This window comes from Sus scrofa, chromosome 6 (genome assembly GCF_054392235.1).
Source record: "Sus scrofa isolate SSC_HxYL_T2T_F1_AM1 chromosome 6, Sscrofa_HxYL_maternal_Yorkshire_Landrace_v2.0, whole genome shotgun sequence".
In the NCBI taxonomy this organism is placed as follows: Eukaryota; Metazoa; Chordata; class Mammalia; order Artiodactyla; family Suidae; genus Sus; species Sus scrofa.
This window is the reverse complement of record NC_139388.1, coordinates 83,318,733-83,341,269: the sequence shown is the minus strand read 5'-3', so window position 1 is coordinate 83,341,269 and position 22,537 is coordinate 83,318,733. Positions and strand designations below refer to the sequence as shown.

Sequence of the window (22,537 nt, the reverse complement as noted above, 5' to 3'; positions counted from 1 at the left end):
GTATTTTCGACTAGGAAATGACAGCGCTTCCAAACTTCTCAAGGGCTAAAATAAGGTTAACAAGGGCCAGTGGGGACATCTAGGGTAACAGCACTTTTTGGTTGAAAAGAATGTATGTTCGACCTGCTTTAGGCAATAGTTGTGTTTCTTAAAAGCATGTGTAAAGTTGTATGTGAAATCCCTTCCCCCTTGTTGATCTTTTCTTGTCATTGTTAAGAATCACACTTAAGCCAAATACTCAGTTCAAGGCACATACATATGCTGTAGTGGTAAGTATGCATTTAATTCTCCACGACTCCTGTAAGAAACGCTAGTCGAAAGGAGGAAATCAGCACGTTCAGAACACTCACTGTTGGTTCCCATCTCCTCAGTCCCTTTAGCTCTGCTAGACTCCATTCAGTAGCTGGAGGAGCTTCTTGGAAATGCTTCCTCAGAAACAGCCAGAGCTGTTCCAGAAGGCAGAGGCTCCGCCCCCACCCCAGGCCTCATTAAGCGTTTTCCATTCTGATACCTGAATGTCCCAACCCGAGAAAACGTTTGCCTTAGCTCAGGTACCATGCAGACTGATGTCCCGGTTGCCTCTGTCACATGAGCCGTAGTCCTGGAGCTAGAGACAAACGTCACAGTCACACTTGGCCACCCAGCCACTGCCCTGGTCAGGTCCTCTGATGTGGGACACAGGTCTGACCCTCGGCTCACCTCACAGACCAGCTGGGCTACTAACTGCAGGTCTGTGAAGACAGGACACAAGCTGAAGCTGGGACTTTTGGTCAGCAGTCAACACTGGCTGTCTTTTCTCCTGGTGCCCAGGACTCACTCCTTTGGATCTGTATGCAGAGACCTAATCACGTTCTTCAGCGCTGACACCCAAGGGGCCTAGTGATTATCAGCATTTCTTTTTAAGAGTTAGACCCTCTGACTCCATCTAGAGGAGGGGTTGGCAAACTAGGGGGCCAGTCTTGCAGGCCTACTGAAAACAGGCAGCAGCCTATCTAAAAATGGTTTTTATATTTTGAAGTGGTTGAAAATGAAAAGATTTCATGACACTGGAAATCCAAATTGCAGTGTCCATAAAGCTTTGTTGGAAGGCTGTCATCCTGATTTGTTGACAACGTAAGGTTGCTTTTGTGCTACGGTGACAGTTGAGTACCTGCGACAGCCTGAGTACTGGCCTTCTATAGAGAAAGTGTGCCAACTCCTATCTAGGCCAGGTTCTTGGTTCTCCTAAGAGAGCCTCTGTCCACACAGGTTATATGATGCATCAGAATCACACAACTACAGTTAGTAGCTACAGACCGTGAACTCAAGCTGATCCTTCCACTTGCCAAACCCGAAGCCTTCTCTTCGGCCGACCGGCCCCCTCGCACCGTCTTTCCTCCTGACTCCCCACCCCCTCACCCAGGAGCCCCTCCTGCAGCATTCACAGACCATCACGACACAGATACAGCAGGTGCCTTTAGTGATTCACCAGCTACATCAGCTGGCACGGGGCTGCCCTCCAGGCGTAGAGGAGGAGGGCTGCCTGGCTCAGCGCCTCATACTCCAGGTTGGCCAGAAATAACATCTTCATTTTTGTCTCCACGCAGTTCTTCTCTGTGAGCCTGTTGGCCAACAGAGTGGCAGCTGACTGCTGGAGGAGCCAGCCGACCATCTTGTCTAGTTTCAGGTTCTTCAGGGCCAGAGTATCTTCACCCCAGAGGCTTAAATGAAGCACGTTAGCAGCCACGCGGGCGGATGGCCTCTGTCAGAGGAAGAGTAGCTGGAGCTTAGAACTCCTGGGCCAGGCCTTCACCCCAGCCCACTTTGTTAGCACATCATTTCAGGCACATCATTTCAGGCTTCCCTCATCTGGCCCCGAGCAAATTTTTCTCCACTCTCCTACAATACCCACTGCTGACACACACCGGCCATCCCTACCCCCGCTCCAGGCGTTTCCGTAGGTACAAGCTGGTGGGGGGGATGTACTCTGCACCTTCTGTCCTGGTCGGGAGAGTCGCCTCTCCAACCAGGAGGGCCCAGCAGCTGTGGCGGGTGAGGGGAGTTGTCTCCTGACAGCACAGGTGCAGCGAGCGCCCACTGTGACGGGGACAGCCTGCCGCTCACAGAGAGGCAAGCGGCAGGACCAGGACGGCAGTGGAGTCCTGGTCTGTGCTCTTCCCACTGAATGTGCCACCTGAATCAGATCTGAACCGGATCTGCCCCTCCGGTTAGGGCTTCAAATGTCAGCCTTCGCAGTACTTTCAAAAATCAGTGTCCACATCGCTTAGATATTGTCACATCTGTCTGATTAGATCTCAGCTGCTTCTGTAAGCTACATCTTCGTTAACCATTTCTTAAAAACACATCTCTTGGGAGTTCCCATTGTGGCTCAGGGAAACAGATGCAACTCGTGTCCATGAGGATGCGGGCTTGATCTCTGGCCTCGCTCAGTGGGTCCAGGATCTGGATCCGGCAATGCCATGAGCTGTGGTGTAGGTCACAGACGTGGCTTAGATCCCGCGTTGCTGTGGCTGTGGTATAGGCTGGCAGCTGCAGCTCCAGTATGACCCCTAGCCTGGGAACTTCCAGATGCCATGGGTGAGGCCCCAAAAAAAGAAAAAAGAAAAAAAAAAAAAAAAGCATCTCTTTCCCTCTGAGTAACTCGAAGCAGCTAAAGCCAGGAAGAGCTGAGTTGCTGGAGTTCTGACTGATTTGGTGGCCAGCTCCCCCACTCCCATTTACAGTCAACTCTACTTTGTGTTCTGTACTTGGCCTTTACCTTTGGAAAGAGGAGCTGTCTTTCACTCTTGGTCTTGCCCTAACCTGGCCTTTTATTCTGGAACGTGCACTAAGGTTTCCGTCCATACAACCCCCGCAAAGCCTGAGGAAAGCCTCACCTTGCTGGCATCTCGCTGGAGCAGCGACCTCACCAGCTGTCTCACGTCTAGAGGCACTGATTCGGGCAGCGCTGGAAGCTGAGCTTCTTGGTAACTGCGGCTTTCAAGGTGGGCCCTGCCTTGGCCGTAAAAGGGGTTGGAGAGCCCGAAGATTTCGTAGGCGAGCGCTCCCACCGCCCAGGCGTCAGCCTTGCTGTAGTCAATCACCGCCCTGGGGCCAGGGCAGGCCGTGGACACCTGCTCGGAAAGCAACGGGGAAGCAGTCACCGCGCTGGTATTTCCAGCCTCTTCACACCCCAGCACGGCACTTGAATCGCAGGCTCAGCTCCACTGTGTCCCAAGGAACCGAGAATTTGAGAAATCATAGCTCAGGTCTCAGAGAATCCGAGTAGGCTGCCTACTCGGGGCTAACGCAACACACTGGGAACGTCAGACAAAAAAAAGGCAGGGAAGGGATGTCGCCAAATTATGGGTCAGAAAAGAGCAAGTGCTGAGTACACGGAGGAATCCTGGTGGGAGGGGCCCTGCTGATGGCACCTGACACTCGGCAGGACTCACCTCAGGAGCCATCAGGCAGCCGTTTCCGCCGCGGTCCACGTACCAGCTGGTGAAAGGCAGCTGCAGGCCCACACGGTCATCGGCCAGGCAGCAGCCGAAGTCTGCGATCACCAACCAGGGGCAGCCGTCTGAGGAGGGAAAGTGTCTGCAGAGGTCAGCGGCCCAGCCTCCCCCCTCCCACTGCCCCCAGGCCCACCTATGTCTCCACTGAAGCCACCCTGAGGGCGTGGGCCACAGGGCTCGCAGGGACTCCGTGCTGACGCAGGAGCGCAGGCCAGCAAGGCCTGGACATGGGCCAGCCACACCAGTACGGGTGTGCCTCCAGGAAATCAAAAGTACCCAAGCAAAGAACTGGATAAGGAGTTCCCATTGTGGCGCAGCGGAAATGAATCTGACTAGGAACCATGAGGTAGTGGGTTCGATCCCTGGTCTGGCTCAGTGGGTTAAGGATCTAGTGTTGCCATGAGCTGTGGTGTAGGTCGCAGGCGTGGCTCGAATCTGGCGTTGCTGTGGCTAGTGGCAACAGTTCCAATTAGACCACTAGCCTGGGAACCTCCATATGCCGCAGGTGCGGCCCTAAAAAGGACAAAAGCAAAAAAAAAAAAAAAACAACAAAAAAAAACCACCTGGATAAAATTTGTCTCCATCTAAGTAATCTAGTAATTGGAGTTCCCTCAAGACCAAAGGAGCGGCTCTTGATGTTCTCATCATGTGGTACTGGCTCAAATGACCTCCAAGGAGTCTTTGCTTTGACCTTGAAACCTCAAATTCAAACCTAATAGGTGCATTATAAATTAGTTATTTGGAAAGGGACTCATATGGACTTCCTTTTAAAAACCAGCTCCTCTAGAATTCAACTGAATATCTAATTATTTGAAAGCTTCAAGTTCAAAACTGACCAGCTGTCTTGACTCTTTCACAGGCTCCCCAAGCAAGTGACCCATCCAGCTTCACCTGAGTGCGTCCGGAGATGGGGAGCTCACTGCCACAGGCAGCTGGGCTTGTGTTCAAAGAGCCCTCACCGTTTGAGGATCCTTTCTTACGTTAAGCTAAAGTCTACCTCTCTTTCACTTTATTCAAGAAAACGTCTACCACTGAGGTGTTTGTTCTGAAGAGGGCCAGTGAAAAGACCTTGCGAACTATTAACCACCACCCCGCCCCGTGAGTCCACCAGAGAACACAGGGCTCCACCCTGAAGGAGGGCGTGCTTGTCTCTTGTGTCCAGAGCTAAGTGAAGACACAACAACTCAGAACATAAAAAACCACAAAAGCCCCAAGGCTCCCAGATGTCCCCAGGCCTAAAGCCCGGTGCGCCCCGGACATCCTGGAGGTGCAGGGGGCACCCACCTGCATCCAGCTCCACAAGGATGTTGTCAGACTTCAGGTCTCTGTGAGCGACGCCCTGCTGGACCAGGTGATCCACCCCTTCCAGGAGCTGCAGCGTCATCACAGTGGCGAGGCGTGGGCTTGGGGTGTTCCCGCGAAGGTACTGGCGCAGCGTACAGGGGTAGCTGGAGGAAAGGGCGACAGGGCCTCTGGCTACCGCGCATCAGGGATCGAGCACCTTATTTCCTATTGGGATGATGACCCCTCCTCTTGGTCTTGAAACTCTTGACTTCTTTTTTCCCCAAACACCCTTTCTGTTCCCGCCCTCCATCTTGGACTCAGGAAGAGCTGGGGCCTCACATGTGAGCCTGTCTCCTTAAAACACCCACATGGCAATGCCAGGGGCACAGAGGGAGGAAGAACAGCCTGTGTTAAAACACCAGGTGAGGCAGGCACCCAAAGGTACTGATAGCACTAGGCGAAAAGTACGTTCTGACTGAAGATGCCTTTCTGTTACCGTGAAAAGTCCTTCTAAAGGGAAGTGCCCTCTAGGGCAGACACGCATCCTCAGCACAGCCCAATCCCCCAGAGGGCAAGCATCCTCTTCCCTGCGACCCCGGGCTCCACGTGCGCCAAGGTGGAGAGCAGCTCCTGCTCATGCCAGGCCCTGCCACTTACTTCTTCATGACGAGGAAGAGTGTTCGCCCATGGCCCAGGCCTTCGGGGTGAAGACGTGGGGGCAGCACATCGGGGTAGTCAACCAGAGCCCCTGGCAACAGCGGCACAGACGAGGTGAAGGCACGGAAGACCCGGATGATGTTGGGGTGAGGGGCCAGCTGCTTGGGACCGCTCCTGGATTTTCTGTGTTACCCAGTGGGACAAACATGAGGCCGGCGGCAGATAAGACACTTGGAAATATAGTCAATCTAAGACCACGATGAAGACTGCCATTCAGTTAACCACCTAGTTATTTATATCAAACATGTGCCGGAAAGAAAATGACTCTGCACATCTGGTGACTCCATTAGTCCGCCCACCGCCCATCCACGCCAAGCACAGTGTGGGAGACCCTGGAGTCAGACCGCATCCCACGTCTGCCTCTCCAAACCCTTGGCCAAGTTGCTTAACTTGTCTGGGCTCAATCTCAAATGCCAAAAGGGGAATAAGGTAGCAACACACCTCATCGGGTTGTTCATACTTGTAAAGGACCTGGAAACTCCCTGATTTCAAGTTCTAACAGCACCTGGCACAAAGTATGGGCTCAACAAAGTTTTGCGTTGAACCGATACAGATGCCGTTCAGTAGACATGGGACCTGCTGCCCTGCCCACCCCTCTGCCCCTCCAATCTGGGACCCCATGACCGCCTGCTGTGTCTCAGCCCTGCCCCCTTGCCCAGAGCTGCTTGGATTAAGGGTGGGTGCCTGACCCAAGGGCAACGAGCCTGCAGTCACGGTGGTTGGCAGGAAAAGGGGAGGGGTGCCGGTTAGAGCGCCTCCTTGGGGAGTGTGAATGAAGAAATGGGGCGGAAGCTGGGTAGTCCCCCAGTGGAACTGAAGATGAAAGGATGCCATGAGGCCCGAGGGAAGCCAGGGGTGTAGCCGTGAGTAATAAGGACACTGGGTGGCAGAGAGAGGAGGATGGAGCAGAAGCCCAGAGACAGCACAACGACCCAGAGAGCTCAACACCCGCCCTGAGTTGCCTCAGTCCTGAGCTTTGCAGCCAGTCCACGCATGGCCTCCACCGCTCCTCTGGAGTCCCCGCAGATGGGCCCTGTTCTATGCGATCAAAGGGATCGAGGCATCTTTCCCAGCCCCAGGCCACTGGGGCCCATGGAGAATCAGAATCAAGGCATGCTGGACTTTGTTCCTGACTTTTTTTTTTTTTTTTTTTTGGTCTTTTTGCCTTTTCTAGGGCTGCTTCCTGCAGCATATGGAGGTTCCCAGGCTAGGGGTCGAATCGGAGCTGTAGCTGCCGGCCCACACCACAGCCACAGCAATGCCAGATCTGAGCTGCGTCTGCAACCTACACCACAGTCATGGCAACGCAGGATCGTTAACCCACTAGGCAAGGCCAGGGATCGAACCCGCAACCTCGTGGTTCCTAGTTGGATTCGTCAACCACCGTGCCACGACGGGAACTCCATGTTTCCGACTCCTTAGGCTTCTCTGCTACACAGAGGGCTCCTGAACTGGAGCCAGCCTATGCCACAGCAATGGAGGATCCCCAACCCATTGAGCGAGGTCAGGGATTGAACCCACAACCTCATGGTTCCTAGTCGGATTCGTTTCCACTGCACCACAACGGGAACTCCCGTTTGTTTATTTATTTATTTATTTATTTTAAGCTATACCGATGGCATGTGGAAGTTCCAGGGCCAGGGATCAAACCTGTGCCGAAGTTGATCCAGGCAACACTGGATCCTTAACCTGCTGTGCCACAAGGGAACTCCCTCCCACCCTTTTTAAATCTCCTGGCACGAGTTCCTGTCATGGCTCAGCAGTAACAAATCTGACTAGTATCCAGGAGGAGGCAGGTTCGATCCCTGGCTTTGCTCAGTGGGTTAAGGATCCGGCATTGCCGTGAGCTGTGGTGTAGGTAGCAGACACAACCCAGATCTGGCATAGCTGTGGCTGTGGTGTAGGCTAGTAGCTACAGCTTTGATTTGATCCCTAGCCTGGGAACCTCCATGTGCCCCAGGTACGGTCCTAAAAAGCAAAAAAATCTCCTGGCACCATCAGGTCACTGCAGCTATTAGTGAAGTGAGTGTTACCTCCATGGGGAAGGGTTCAGCTTGCACAGAAAGGTGGTGCTCCACCTGGGCGTTACTTAGGGGTCAGAACTCAGATCAATTTCCCATTGTTCTGAACTGGGTGTTTTGAGGTGGCTTCCTCTCCCTGCTCCAGTGTCAGCCACCTGCATCTTCAGTTAGAAATCAGACCATCCACACTCTTTCCCAGTTATCCACCAACTGAAAATCCATCACTGACTACATCATTCAGTGAGCACGTCTGATCTACTGCGTGTTGTGTCGGACACTGCGCTGAGGGCACAGGTGAGGATTCTGCTCTATGTGGGGGGCAGGTGGAGCTTACCTGTGAGGGACTGCTCCATACTCCCCGGCCAAGGCCACCCGACTGGCTGGGACGAGCTCCTGGCTCATTGTACTGAGGATGGCTTCGCTGGACGAGCCCGCCTGGAACACATCCATAGTGGATCCTGGGTTACACAGGCCCGAATAAGTCCAGGCCCTCCTTGTAGTGTGGACCAGGACAGTTATTGCCTAGAATCGGCTTTGACCTTCAAGCGAAGATAAGCTCTCTGAAGGGGCAAGCCAAGCCTAGTTTCTCCTGGGAGAGAGGGCAGAGGTGCACACTTCCCACACCTCAACCCTGCACAGCTCGGGTGCCCAGGGCAGGAAGAGATGTCAAGAAGGCTGGACATGGACCCTTCTTCCTGTCCCAGATGGCTCGGTCACCACCAGGCTTGAAACTGACCACTGAGCACTAACACCTGCCCTTGCAGACAGGCCGAGCCCTACGAGCCGACCCTGGATAAACTCTGAATCACAAAACAGCACTCTCTACCATTAGAACAAACAAACAAAAAGCCCAGAAACCAGTGACAAGGGAAAGCACCTTATTCTCATTACGAAGCGTTCTTAGGACCTGGTGAAACCTGTTAACCCTTTAAGCATCAAAGCTTTCAGCTTTTTTTTCTTTTTGGTCTTTTTAGGGTTGCATTTGCAGCATATGGAGGTTCCCAAGCTAGGGGTCATATCAGAGCTGGAGCCTCTGGCCTATGCCACAGCAACAGCCATACCAGATCTGAGCCACATCTGCAACCTACACCACAGCTCGTGGTAACGCCAGATCCCTAATCCACTGAGCAAGGCCAGGGATTGAATCCGTGTCCTCATCGAACCCGATGTCCTAGTTGGGTACGTTAACCACTGAGCCACAATAGGAACTCCAAGACTTTTAGCTTTTGTGAATGTATTTGCTGTCATGCCCCGATCAGTGGAAGTTTTGATGCAAGACTGGATGTTTCCAAGCAAAGGATTTGGCTACTTGTCAGCTATTAAGCCAGCTTGGAAGTACAGTCTAATAAACTTCATTCCCCAAATGAAAACATGAACCCAAATTCTTCGGGGTCTGCCTGAGGTGCATGGCTGTGTCCCTCCCAGCCCTGGAAAGCAGCTCTGGGCAGCAGAAAGCACATCAGATCCTGATGAATTTCCTAACACCCCCACCCCCCCACCCCACTTGTGATAATGGCAAGGTAAAGAAATTATTCTCTAAGTGGACAGTTATCTCTGCTCTTGAGTGGGAAAAATTCAATCTCCCAAAGTCTTGAGTTCTGCAAGAGTTGAGAGCAGGGAGGTGACGAGCCAGCCTTCGGTCTGGGAGGCGAGTTTAGAGGAAGGCATGTGGCCCCTCCTCCCAGGGCGGCAGGTGGAGGGAGAGGAGCCCTGAAATGAACCCTTCAGCACTTGGTCCTCAGCGTGGTTCACAACCCAGCAGCATAGGCATCACCTGGGAGCTTGTTAGGGAGGCAGAATCTCAGGCTCCACCCCCCACCAGCTGGTCAGAATCTGCCTCAAACCTGAGCCCCCAGCAAGTCGTGGACACATTACAATTTGAGACCTGCTGCCTCAGACTCTTGTGCAAGAGAGTGAGGTACCCGTACTGTGGGAGAGTCTGTGTTTCCTACTTACTTCTGGGGAAAAGTGCCATCGGGTCCCCCAAGATGGGCATTTAGAGAAATTCCAACTTTAAAGATGGAGGCCCCACCCTTACCGAGATGTTCCACATCATCTTGATGGCCAAGGGAAAGGCGGGGGCCTGTGGAGCCCGTGCCTCCTCTTCCCCCTGGGGAATGATCTCTGGGCCTCTCCCGGGAAGAAGCCTGGTGCTCTTCGCCGCCTCCAGGTTCTGGGGCCACACAGGCATGGTGGCCTCATACACAGCAGCGCTGCAGCCCTGGCCGATGGACTGCCCGATCAGATACTCCTCCAGCTGGAAGCCCTGCCAGCGTCTAGTGTCCAACGGGTCAGGTGGCAGCTTGTTTTTCTGGGTGAAAATGGCCTGTGGAGAAAAAGCAGGCACTGTGAGCCAGGGAGCCCAATAAGGCTTCAGTAAAGGGAAACGGGGCTGGGGAGGTGCGGCGAGGCAAGGCCCTCACTGATGAGATGGAGAGCAAATACAGACAAAACCAAACTGGGGTCTACCGCTCGTCCTGGGCTCAGGCCAGCCTGCTTTCTCCTGTTATTCAGAATCATTTTTCTCAAACTGTCACTTTATTGCAATCACACAGTCAGCCCAACACAGAACACTGTGGATCAGTTAAGGGGTCAGAACTCTGCAGTGCTGCAGCTGGCACACCATGCCCGGCTGCCTGGCGAGACCCCAGCCCAATTTTGGAGAGGTTTCTGATCATGGAGTCAGCTCTCCCTGCAGAACTTGGCGGGTAACTCCTCGGTTACTGTGGATGGGCAGGAACATGCGGGCAGCAGCCACCCTCCACTCGTCAGCGACCTCAGGCTGCTACTGCAGGCAAGAGGGGGGGACATCAGGAGACTCCCCGGAGCCGAGTCCTCAGGTCCAGCTGTTGGGCTGCCTCCTCCCGCAGGCCTGCCAGCCTTGTTGTTGCCCTGACTGGAGAGGACTGCAGAAGAAGCCTGGAGACAGAGATAGTCAGTGGCTTCTTGGATAGAGGGATCTTACACATCCGCAGCAGGCCCTGGAGCAGCCCCTGGCTGTGTGTGGCAGACGCCAGGCAGGACATGGTAGCAACCTCCCCTACTTGAGGGAGAGGGAGGCTAACCTTTATAGAGGGAACTGACGTCAGGTTGGCTCCTTGGCTACCAGGCAAACCAGCGGCTGGGACGCATCCCTCACGGGCCCTCAGGTTAATGACCATCAGGAGGGCAGGTGTTGCCCTTTAGTAAACTAGCAGGTGAAGCTATTCTGGCTTAAAGATGAGAACAATCACTAACCGGGGCCCGGGGCAAGCATGCTCAGGTGAGTAAAGGTAGGTGAGGCAGGGCCTGGTCCAGAGAGCAAGAGGACAGCCATCTTGAATGGCCTGACCACTCATCCCACCCCTACAGACCCTGCCTGGCCCTCACAATCTTGAGCCACTCCTCTTCTGTGACATCCCCGGGGCCACGTATGTAGAGGTTCACTGCAACCAAATACCAACAACTAAACAGTATCAAGAGTCCAAGAGGTGGGAGCCTTTGGAGCTAGGCGCTTAGCAGGCCCAAGGAAGACAACAGCATCTCGCTGCAGACCCAGCAATCAAACTCATTTTGCAGCGATGCCACAGTTGTCGCCTAGTTCACAGAGAGATTTCCTCGGTTCAGATTAGCGACAAAATGGAAGATGTTTAACAGGCACAGGACAGGGAAGATCATGGCCATTAAGCAAAAGACGAGCGGTCCAGCATTCCGAGACCAGAGCGGCATGACGGCGCCCTACTGCCTGTCCACCCTCAGTCCCCACAGCCGGTGCCAAATACTGGAGCGGCGGTATAACAGACCACCAGGTTACTGTAACGGTGCTCTCTCCAGCAGAGGGTCAGGATTAACTGGGTGGTTTTAGGTGGGACAGGAGAAGACAGGTGAAATCTGTAAATCCCTTTCTAATCCCATTCCCCAGGGGGTGACAAACCCAAACCACTGGGGACTTAACCTGCCAGACCCAGGGCCACTGTATAATGTGTTCCCCCTGGGGATGGGTTCTGAGGCCAAGGCAATAGTGAGTTATTCCCCTGACGGACAGTTGGCAACAGTCCTTCAACGATCAACAGCTGAACTTGGATGGTGTTGACAGTTGCCTCTGGGTTAACATGGCCTAGGGCACTGGGACCACTGCTTGCGGATATTCGGTTATAGTTCGTGGGGCTTGAGTTGGCCTCCTGGTCCATATGCTGAGACAGCGGTCTTCCCTTCTCAATTGCTGCTTAGGTAGTGTCTTCATCCTTTCAGTCCGGCAACAGTGCAGTGTCACGAGACATCGTGTCCTGCTTTACTTTACCCCATATTCCTGCTTGGAAAACAGTCACAGTGCTGGTAAATGACTTAAGAACAAAGACCTAAGGGCGTACGTTATTTACGTGGTCAGCTGAATCAGGACCTGATGCACTGGTCTAGGCACTCCGGACCTGTGCAGATAGGCATGCCATCTTCACAGCATGATATGTCCTCTCAAGAATGAGAAAGATGAGCCTCCTGGCCCCAAGGGGTTTATGAGGGTTCGTTAGCAGGATATGCATTAGCAAGGAGAACCGAGGTGCAAACCTAGGCACTCTGGATTGCTGCAGATAGGCATGCTGTCTGCAGAAGCACAATGGTGATTCTCCAGAATGCTCTGCATCGATAGCTGACGCCAAGCTTCCTCAATGCTAATGACTGTTAAATGCCTAAAGGTCAGAATAAAAGCTTAATCCTCTACGGCTGGGTGGGGGGATGGCTGGGGGTGTAGGATGTAAATCCTATAAAATTGGATTGCGATGATCATTGTACAAGTACAAATGTAATAAATCCATTGAGTAATAAACAACAACAAATCAGCTATGGCTATGTGACTTTTAAGATAATTTTAAAAGCCCTATATCCTGCACCTTCAACCCCCTCCTCACTTGACGTCATCCTAAAGAGCACAATAAAAGCAGTGTGGTTTCCTGAGGCAGGGCTCTTGGTCCCTGAGACCTTGAGGCCCCCAGTTCCCACCTTTAATTAAGATAAAGGTCTCTGTGTCTTGTTTTATGTTAACTTTTTTCCTTAAGTTTCACAGCACCCGTTCTTCAGCCCTCACCTGCTGAGCTGGTCTCGGCAATGCAGGTGGAAACACTAGTGCATGTCATTTTTATTGGCTGGTTCTTGAGCTTCATGGTGGGTAAAGTGGGTTTTTTTGCGTTGCTCCATGACTTGGGTAGGCCTTTTGCAATATCTTCTATTGACAGTAACACGTCGTCGGCTGCATACAGCCACTGTTCCATCCCACTGTCACTGCTCTGCCCCTTTCCGTAGCTGGGTCCAGAAGCCCAAGGGTATGCTTTTATTATTTTGCTGATGCCACAGGCCCCAACCAAGCCTTTCCAGGTCACTGGCCACATCCAATTCACAAGCTTGTCCCTGAGTTAATAACCCAGAGCCTGTGCCTGTAACAGTTTAGGGGTGGTGGGTCAGGGGTAGGCTTGTATTTTATAGATAAATCCAGGTCCTGCATTTTGTCTGTGTTCCCCAGCCACCCCTGTGCACTCAGATGAACCATGAGGGCGGGTCTGATACTTCCAAACAGGAAAGAGAGGCTCTGAGGTTAACAGATACCATCAATATACTGGAAGAGACCTCTCTCGTGGTCGTCAGCTGCCACCGGGCAGACAGCCACCCTGGGGTCTGGCTCGCAACTTTCTGTTTTCCGTCCTTCTTTCCTGACGTTTTGGCCCTCATGGGGGTTTCCTTGGACCCTGGCTGGCTCCCCAGTTGTTGGGCTGCACCCCAAAGGCCTGCAAGCCTTATTGCCCAGCCTTGAGGAAACTGAGGAAAGAGACCAGAGATGGTGACAGAGATGGAGGTCTTAGACGTTCACGGCAAAAGGTCCCAGTGATGTCAGGTTGGCTCATGAGTTACCAGGGAGACCAGCGGCTGCGGTGCATCCCTCACAGGCCCTCCGATAAACGACCATCAGGAGAGCAGGTGTTTCCCTTTAATAAACTAGCAGGTGGAGCTGCTCTGGCCTAAAGTCGAGAACAATCACTAGCTGGGGCAGGGCGCAAGCACGTTCATGTGAGTGGGATGCAGGCGAAGCCAGGCCTGGTCCAGCAGGGATGTACCGAGAACAAGAGGACAGCCATCTTGAGTGGCCTGGCTACACCCCTGTCTTCCTATCTCCACCTCCTAGGGATCTGCTGGGCCATCCCCTTTTCAGAAAGGAAACAAGAATACAAGCGTTCTGATGGAAGTAGATGGAAATGCAGGTGCTATGGGGAGGCCCTGGGAAAGAGGGCACTTCCCCCAAATTGGGGTGCATGCCTCCTTCAGACAGACAACCATCGTTTTTCTAGTCGCCCAAACTCCACCGTCCTCCTCGAACCCTGTGGACCGGCTGATCCCTCCCTCTCCATGGTGAGTCGCTTACCTCCAGACTCCCCCACTCTCACAGCACCCCTTCACCTGCTTCTGAACCTGAGGACACCACGCCGCTTTAGCGTGCCACTCTTCTGTTCCCGAACCTGACAGGTTATCCAGTACCTTGTCCCAGCACTTCCTGTGACAATGGCTTCGGGGGCTGCTCGGTGCACTATCCATACATGTCTCTCACTTGTCTCCCCTGAACCTTTGCTCACACGCCCCCCGCCGCCCCCTATTTCTATCGTCTTTGCTCTGCCTGCTCATCCCTACTCACCCATCAAATCCCCACTCCAGCTCCTGCTTCTCGTTTAACCAGTCCTGGCAACTCAGCCCACAGCAATCTTTCCTTCTGGAGGATTCCTAAAGCACTTGGAATCTATAAGCTCATACACCTCATATGATGACCTATTGCTTTAAAAAAAATGGTAGTCTGTAAAATAACAAAGTGTCCCGTGTCCCCTTCACCCAGTTTCTTCCACTGGTGACTTTTTTTTTTTTGGCGTTTCAGGGCTGCACCTGAGGCATATGGAAGTTCCCAGGCTAGAGGTCGAATTGGAGCTGCAGTTGTTGGCTTATGCCACACCCACAGCAACGCTGGATCTGAGCTGAGTCTGTGACCTGCACCGCAGCTCAAGGCAACGCCAGATCCTTAACCCACTGAGCAAGGCCAGGGATAGAACCTGCATCCTCATGGATACTACTCAGGTTCTTAACCCGCTGAGTCATAACAGGAACTCCCCAATGGCGACGTCTTATAAAGCACTAGTACAATATCAAATCCAGGAATTTGACAACATGCACTACTGTTGACTAAAGATTTTACTTGGTTTTCACCACCTTGTTTAACCTGCATTCATGCACGAGTGTGTGTCTGTGTGTGCACGCAGGCGCCTGTGCATGTAGCTCTATGCAATTTTATCCCACGTACACATGTGTGTAATTGCCACCACAGTCAAGGTACAGAACTGTGCCGTCAACACAAAAGAGCTCCTCTGTGCTACCTCTTTGTATCTGCGCCACCCTTCCCGTGTCCCGGTCCCTGGCAACCACTGATCTGTTCTCCATCTCCATGGTTTTGTCATGTCAAGAATGTTATATAAATAGAATCACACAGGATGTAACCTTTCAGAACTGACTTTCTTTCACTAAGCATAATGCCCCTGAGGTTCATGGAGCTGTCATGAATGGTTACGTTTGTTACTGCTTAGTATCCCCCTGCCTGGCTATGCCAGCCCAACAATGCACCTGCTGAAGGATGTTTAGGTTTTCAATATTTTGTTATTATGAATGATGCAGCCATGAACATTCTATACAGAGTTTAAAAATTATTCTTAAGAACTGTGGTAAAATATACACAACAAAATTGGCCCTTTTAACTTTTTTTTTTTTTTTTTTTGTCTTTTTGTTGTTGTTGTTGTTGCTATTTCTTGGGCCGCTCCCGAGGCATATGGAGGTTCCCAGGCTAGGGGTCCAATTGGAGCTGTAGCCACCGGCCTACGCCAGAGGCACAGCAACGCGGGATCCGAGCCGCGTCTGCAACCTACACCACAGCTCACGGCAACGCCGGATCGTTAACCCACTGAGCAAGGGCAGGGACCGAACCCGCAACCTCATGGTTCCTAGTCGGATTCGTTAACCACTGCGCCACGACGGGAACTCCTTTTTTTGGTCTTTTTAGGGCCACATCCGAGGCATATGGAGGTTTCCAGGCTAGGGGTCGGATTGGAGCTACAGCTGCCAGCCTACACCACAGCCACAGCAACACAGGATCCAAGCCACATCTGCGACCTACACCACAGCTCCCAGTTACACCAGATCCTTAACCCACTGAGTGAGGCCAGGGTTCAACCCACTGAGTGAGGCCAGGGTTCGAACCTGCGTCCTCATGGATACTAGTCAAGTTCATTACCACTGAGACAGGACGGGAACTCCCCTTGTAACCATTTTAAGTGTACAGTTCAGTGACATTAAGTGCCTTCAGGCTGTTGTATAACCATCACCAGCGTTCAGCTCTAGAACTTTTTTCATCTTGCAAAACTGAAATTCTGTATTAATACCCATCCTTCCCCAGCCCAACAGCCTCCATTCACTTAATGTCTCTGTGAATTTGACTAAGCACCTCGTGCGAGTGGAATCATACAGATGTGTCTTTTTGTGACTGGCTTAGTTCCCTTAGAATAACATCTTCAAGTTTCCCCCATGCTGTAGCATGTGTCAGAGTTTCTTTTCTTTTCTTTTTTTTTTTTGACTGTGCCCATGGCATGTGGAAGTTCCCGGGTCTGGGACCAAACCCGTGCCACAGCAGTGACGTGAGCCACTGCAGTCAATTTCCTTTCTTTTTAAGGCTGAATACTATTCCACGGTATGTACATAGCACATTTGGCTTATTTTTCACCACTGATGGACACTTGGGTGTTCACCTTTTGACTGTTGTGAATAATCCTGCTGTGGACACATGTGTACAAACATCTGTTCAAGTCTCTGCTTTCAATCCTTTTGGATATATACCTGGAAGTGGAATTGCTGGATCATATGATAATTGTATTTTTAATGTAGGGGAGAACTGTCATACTGTTTTCCACAGCAGCTACTTGTATGCAGGTTTTTTTGTTTTTGTTTTTGTTTTTTTTTTGTCTTTTTGTCATTTCTTGGGCTGCTCCCGCGGCATATGGAGGTTCCCAGGCTAGGGGTTGAATCAGAGCTGTAGCCACCAGCCTACGCCACAGCCACAGCAACGGAGGGTCCACGCCGTGTCTGCGACCTACACCACAGCTCACGGCAACACCGGATCCTTAACCCACTGAGCAAGGCCAGGGATCGAACCCGCAACCTCATGGTTCCTAGTCGGATTCGATAACCACTGTGCCACGACGGAAACTCCGTATGCAGGTTTTTGTTGAATATAAGTTTTCATTTCCCTGGGTAAATGCCTGAGATGGCAATGGCTGGGTCATATGATAAATGAATGTTTAGTTTTGTAAGAAACTGCCAACTTTTTTTTTTTTTTTTTGGCTACACTCATGGTACATGGAAGTTCCCAGGCCAGGAATGTGAGCCACAGCTGTGACCCACGCCACAGCTGTGGCAATGCCAGATCCCCAAACTGCTGTACCACAGCAGAAACTCCTGCCAACTATTTTCCAGAATGGCTGTACCATTTTATGTTTTCACCATCAGTCCAGTTTCTCTGCATCCTCTCAAACATTTGGTATTATTACTACTTTAAAATTTTTATCTGTTCTAGGAGTTCCCGTTGTGGTACAGTGGAAACAAGTCTGACTAGGAACCATGAGGTTTCGGGTTTGATCCCTGGCTTCACTTGGTGCATTAAGGATCCCGCATTGCTGTGGCTGTGGTGCAGGCCAGCAGCTGTAGCTCCGATTAGACCCCAAGCCTGGGAACCTCCATATGCTGCAGGTGCAGCCCTACAAAGCAAAAAATAAAAAAATAAAAAATTTTATCTCTTCTAATAAGTATGCAGAGACATCACATTGCATTTTTTATTTGCATTTCCCTAATGGCTAGTGGTGTTAAACATCTTTTCATATTCTTGTTTGGCACCTGCAACTCCTCTTGGTGAAATACATATTCATGTCTTTTGCCTATTTTATTAAGGGTTTTTTTTCCAAATGCGAAATAGAGTGGTCACTATTATACTCCAGTATGATACCACATGGAATTTTAGCATTAGAGTTGCCAGATCTGGTGTTTTTTTTTTTTTCAATAAGAAGTCAAATGCTTGAATTTTTAAAATTAATTGGCACGAGATCCTGCTATATATAGCACAGGGAACTGTATCTGGTCACTTGTGATGGAACATGATGGAGGATAATGTGAGGAAAAGAATATGTATAGATATGTATGACTGGGTCATTTGGCTGTGCAGTAAAAATTAACAGAACACTGTAAATCAACTATAACAGGAAATAAAAGTCATATAAAAATAAAATAAAATTAATTGGCAACTAATTAAAAATGTTAAGACACAGGAGGGTGAGGTGTGAGAAAAGGATGTGGAGATGGAGGATCAAGCGCCTCAGTTTTAAAAAAAGCCTCCATAGGAGTCCCCACTGTGGTGCAGTGGAAACGAATCTGACTAGGAACCAAGAGGTTGGGGGTTTGATCCCCGGCCTTGCTCAGTGGGTTAAGGATCCGGTGTTGCTGTGAGCTGTGGTGTAGGTCACCGATGCAGCTTGGATCTGGTGTTGCTGTGGCTGTGGTGTAGGCCGGCAGCTGCAGCTCCAATTGGACTCCTAGCCTGGGAACCTCCATATGCCGTGGGTGCGGCCCTAAAAGGTCAAAATAAATAAATAAATAAATAAATAAAAATACAAAAAATAAAAAAGCCTCCATAATTTTAAGTAGGATTTGTCAAGTTGGCCATCCTTGGCTTCTGCCAGTTGGGCTGTAGAAAAAGACAAGGACAGACGCTGGGGACTAGGTCAGATGTCACCTGTCACCCCAAACGGGCCAGAGCGCAAACATGAGACACTCTGGTGATGAGTAACTGAACTGGGCTGAACACCAGAACACATGGAAGACACTGCTTGCTCTTCAACCAGCCATACCCTTGGGCAAGTCACCCTACCTTCCATTACGTTGGGCTGTACTAACTCAGTGAGTGATTCCAAACCCCAGGAAGAATGACCTCCCTGGAAGAAGAGGGAATTCTGCCAGCATACGGCCTTCAGACTTGACATCAACAATGGTTCTTGCCTGGATCACCAGCCTGCTGGCCCACTCTGCAGACTGAGGACTTGGCAGCCTCCTTCCTGAACTTCGGTGCCTATTTCTTAGGATAAATCTCTTTTTATAAACACATCCTATTGGTTCTGTTTCTCTGGAGAACTCTGATTTTGGTTGAGTAGAAACAGAATTCTCTGAGCTATTTCAAACATTTAAAAAGCCTTAGAACCCTATGTATCTAGTCATCCCTGATAATTATACAGATTAACTAAAAACCTAGGTCTGCTTAGTCAAAGCAATCCTGAGAAAGAAAAATGGGGCTGGAGGAGTCAGGCTCCCTGACTCCAGACTACTACAAAGCTACAGTCATCAAAATAGTACGGTACTGGCACAAAAAAACAGAAATACAGATCAGTGGAACAGGATAGGAAGCCCAGAATTAGGAGTTCCCTTTGTGGCTCAGTGACAACAAACCCGACTAGTATCCATGAGGATACAGGTTCAATCCCTGGCCCTGCTTGGGGGGTTAAGGATCTGGGGGTTAAAGACCTAAATATAAGACTGGATATTGTAAAACTCCTAGAGGAAAACATAGGCCCACGACTTTCTGACATAAACTATAGCAATATCTTCTCAGATCCACCTCCTGGAGTAATGACAGTAAAAAAAAATAAATAAACAAATGGGACTAATTAAACTTAAAAGGTTTTTGCACAACAAAGGAAACCCTAAACCAAATGAAGACAACTCACAGAATGGGAGAAAATTTCTGCAAATGAAGTGACTGACAAGGGATTAAGCTCCAAAGTATATAAACACCTCCTGCAGCTTAATACCAAAAAAAAAAAAAAAAAAAAAAAGAAAGAAAAAGCCATCAAAAAACGGGCAGAAGATCTAAACAGACAATTTTCCAAAGAAGACTTAGAGATGGCCAAAAATCACATGAAAAGATGTTCAACATCACTATTAGAGAAAGGCAAATCAAAACTACTATGGGGGGGAGTGGTTTCTCAGGGCTACCTGAGATGCTGTCTCTTGGGCTTAAGTCCTAATTTTGTCTCAAATAAAATTTAATTCTCAACTTTCAAAAACAAACAAACAAAAAAACCTGCTATGAGGGAGTTCCCGTCGTGGCTCAGTGGTTAACAAATCCAACTAGGAACCATGAGGTTTCGGGTTCAATCCCTTACCTTGCTCAGTGGGTTAAGGATCCAGCATTGCCGTGAGCTGTGGTGTAGGTCGCAGACACAGCTCAGATCTGGCATAGCTGTAGCTGTGGTGTAGGCTGGCAGCTACAGCTCCGATTAGACCCCTAGCCTGGGAACCCCCATATGCTGCGGGAGCGGCCCTAGAAAAGGCAAAAAGACAAAAAACCAAAAAACAAAAAAAAACCCACACTATGAGGGGAGTTCCTATCGTGGCTCAGCGGAAACAAATCTGACTAGTATCCATGAGAACACAGGTTCGATCCCTGGCCTTGCTCAGTGGGTTAAGGATCCAGCGTTGCCGTGAGCTATGGTGTAAGTGGAAGACACGGCTCAGATCTGGCATTGCTGTGGCTTTGGCGTAGGCCAGTGGCTACAGCTCTGATCCAGCCCCTCGCCAGGGAACTTCCATATGCCATGAGAACGGCCCTAAAAAGCAACAACAACAAAAAGGCTACAAACAATAAATGCTGGAGAGGGTGCGGAGCAAAGGGAAAAGAGAACCCTTTTAGTCTGTTGGTGGGTGTGTAAAGTGGTGCAACCACTATGGAAAATAGCATGGAGAGTCCTCAAAAAACTAACAATAGAATTACCATATGATCAAGCAATCCCACATCAGAGAAAACCATGATTTAAAAAGATACATGTACCCCAATGTACACTGCAGCACTATATACAACAGCCAAGACACAGAAGCAACCTAAATGTCCATCCCTCTGTTGATGGAGTGGATAAAGAAGATGTGGTACATATACCCAATGGAATATTACTCAGCCATAGAAACGAATGGAATGACGGCATTTGCAGCAACATGCATGGACCTGGAAATTATCATGTTAAGTGAAGGTAGTCAGACAGTGAGACACAAACATCATAGCTATCACTTATAGGTGGAATCTAAAAAAGGATATTATGAACTTATTTGCAGAACAGAAACTGACTCAGACTTTGAAAGACTTACGGGGACCAGAGGAGACAGGTTGCGGGGGGGGGGGGGGGGAAATACGCTGGGGGTTTGGGATGGCAATGTAAAATTAGGCTGTGACAGATTCTTTATAAGCCTAGCACCTCCTCACAGTCAGGGCTGGTGCCATCTTGAGCTCAGCCACCCTCTGACGCCTTAATAAACGCTTTTGCTTTACAAATAAATAAATAAAATTAGGCTGTAATTATGGTTGCACAACTATAAATACAATGAAATTCATTGAATAAAAATAAAGCAGGTCTGCTATCTTCTCTTGCTGTTCTTGGTTTTTGCTGAAGCTTCAGATCTGTCATTAATATCAGTCACTGTGTCACTTCTGATTTGGCTAAACTGTGGAAGGAGCCTGGCTGGAGCAGTGGTTAACGGCACAGGCTTTGTAAAATCAGACTTGGGGCACTGCCCTTTATGAGCTGTGTGACTTTCAGCAATTTACACCACCTTTCACTTCTCTGAGTGTGTTTCCTCATCCATAAATTAGGGATGACAACCAACCACAGGAATATAAGTATTATGTCTTAGTTGTCCTTAAATTTCTGAAAATTTACAGAAAGTTATTGGCCAAGGTGCAACATGAGTGGTTATTAACATAACTTCCAAAATATGCTGTTTGAAGGAAGGGAAAACAGTAAAAAGTGAGCTGTTAAGCCCCAGGTCAGGAGATCAGTGACATCGAAAATGAGCCTTAATCAGTGATGTCAAGGAATTTCCAGCTCGGACAAAGGTAAACCCTGACCCAGGGCCCCAAATCAGTTAATGCCTCCCAGCTCCGCCTTCACCACGCCCACACTTAGCCCCGCCCCACACCCACCCAAGACCCGCCCACACACTTAGCCCCGCCCGCAGCCCGACTCCCGCTCCCGCTCCGACCCCCGCCCGCGGCCGGCGCTCACCTGGATCTCATGACAGGCGGAGGCCGCCCGCCGACCCTCCGCTTGCTTCTCCTCAATGAGGCCCAGCCCCAGCCCGAAGGCCAGAAAGACAGCCCGGCCGCAAGGGCCCGCGCCGCCCCGGGCCCGCACTACGAACTGTCGCTGGAGCCGCGCCGCCAGCCCGGCCACTGACTGGCGGAAGAAGCGGTAGCGGCCGGGGAGCCCGAGCGCGAGCCTGCGCGGCTCCGCTCCGGGTCCCGCGGCAGGGCCAGGGCGCTCTCCGCGGCCCCAGCCCGCCGCTGGGCCCGGGCGTTCGGGCCGCCCCCAGGCATAGGTCGGGCCAGGCTTGGCTGTGAAGCGCAGCAGCAGCGCTCGGCCTAGCTGCAGGCCCCGGCCCAGAGCCTGTCGCACCACCATGGTGCCGCGGCTGGGTCTCCTCCGAGCCGCAGGAGGCCGGGACGCCTGTCACAACAACAAACTTCGGGTTGGCGCCTTTGCGCAGGCGCGGGCGCCAATGGGCGGGGCCGCCTCTCTGGCTGTTTCTCCGCTGTGCGCGCACGAGGGCGCTGTTCGCGCATCTGCGCGGCGGGTAGTTTCTTGCTCTTGCACCCAGGATCTAAAGATTGCATTGTCAGGGAGATCCTGTCAACATCCTTGGTTCTGGGCAAAATCGAGAAATTGAGAAGAGAAATGAATAATTATTACCCCTTACCGACGGTGCCAGAATCTACGTTTGTTAATTTTCCTACCAATGAGATAGGAAGGTCGTTTTTATAGATAAGAAAACTGAGGAAAAAGAAAAAAACAGGGCAGTGACAGTCCAAGGTCATATGCAGTATCAGAGCTGAGGTTAAAGTTTGCATTGCCCTGATTGCTGAGTCCTTGCCCCTGATGC

At 50.7% G+C, this 22,537-nt stretch overlaps 1 protein-coding gene across 2 annotated transcripts; it reads right to left on the bottom strand.

The window, feature by feature from the left end:
- Positions 1 to 259: 259 nt before the first annotated feature.
- Positions 260 to 22,111, bottom strand: PINK1 (PTEN induced kinase 1). 2 transcript variants are annotated; one of them, XM_021095478.2, is made up of 8 exons: positions 21,664 to 22,111; positions 9,558 to 9,845; positions 7,854 to 7,954; positions 5,439 to 5,621; positions 4,782 to 4,945; positions 3,435 to 3,562; positions 2,877 to 3,113; positions 260 to 1,741 (listed from the first exon to the last, which is right to left on the bottom strand). In XM_021095478.2, the coding sequence occupies exons 1-8, from the start codon at positions 22,057 to 22,059 to the stop codon at positions 1,472 to 1,474; spliced, it is 1,767 nt and encodes a 588-aa protein (XP_020951137.2). In that variant the 5' UTR covers positions 22,060 to 22,111; the 3' UTR covers positions 260 to 1,471. The 2 variants fall into 2 exon arrangements, with proteins under 2 accessions (XP_020951137.2, XP_084819290.1); XM_084963164.1 differs by lacking the exon at positions 21,664 to 22,111 and adding an exon at positions 10,485 to 10,561.
- Positions 22,112 to 22,537: the final 426 nt, after the last annotated feature.

Bases quoted from the DNA above. Each gene is read 5' to 3' on its own strand.
- PINK1 (XM_021095478.2), bottom strand. From the start codon at position 22,059: ATGGTGGTGCGACAGGCTCTGGGCCGGGGCCTGCAGCTAGGCCGAGCG. The intron at 7,955-9,557 runs GTAAGGGTGGGG...GATGTGTTCCAG, and splicing joins AGATGATGTGGAACATCTCG to GCGGGCTCGTCCAGCGAAGC. The intron at 3,563-4,781 runs GTGGGTGCCCCC...TTCCCTCCTCAG, and splicing joins CCTTGTGGAGCTGGATGCAG to ACGGCTGCCCCTGGTTGGTG.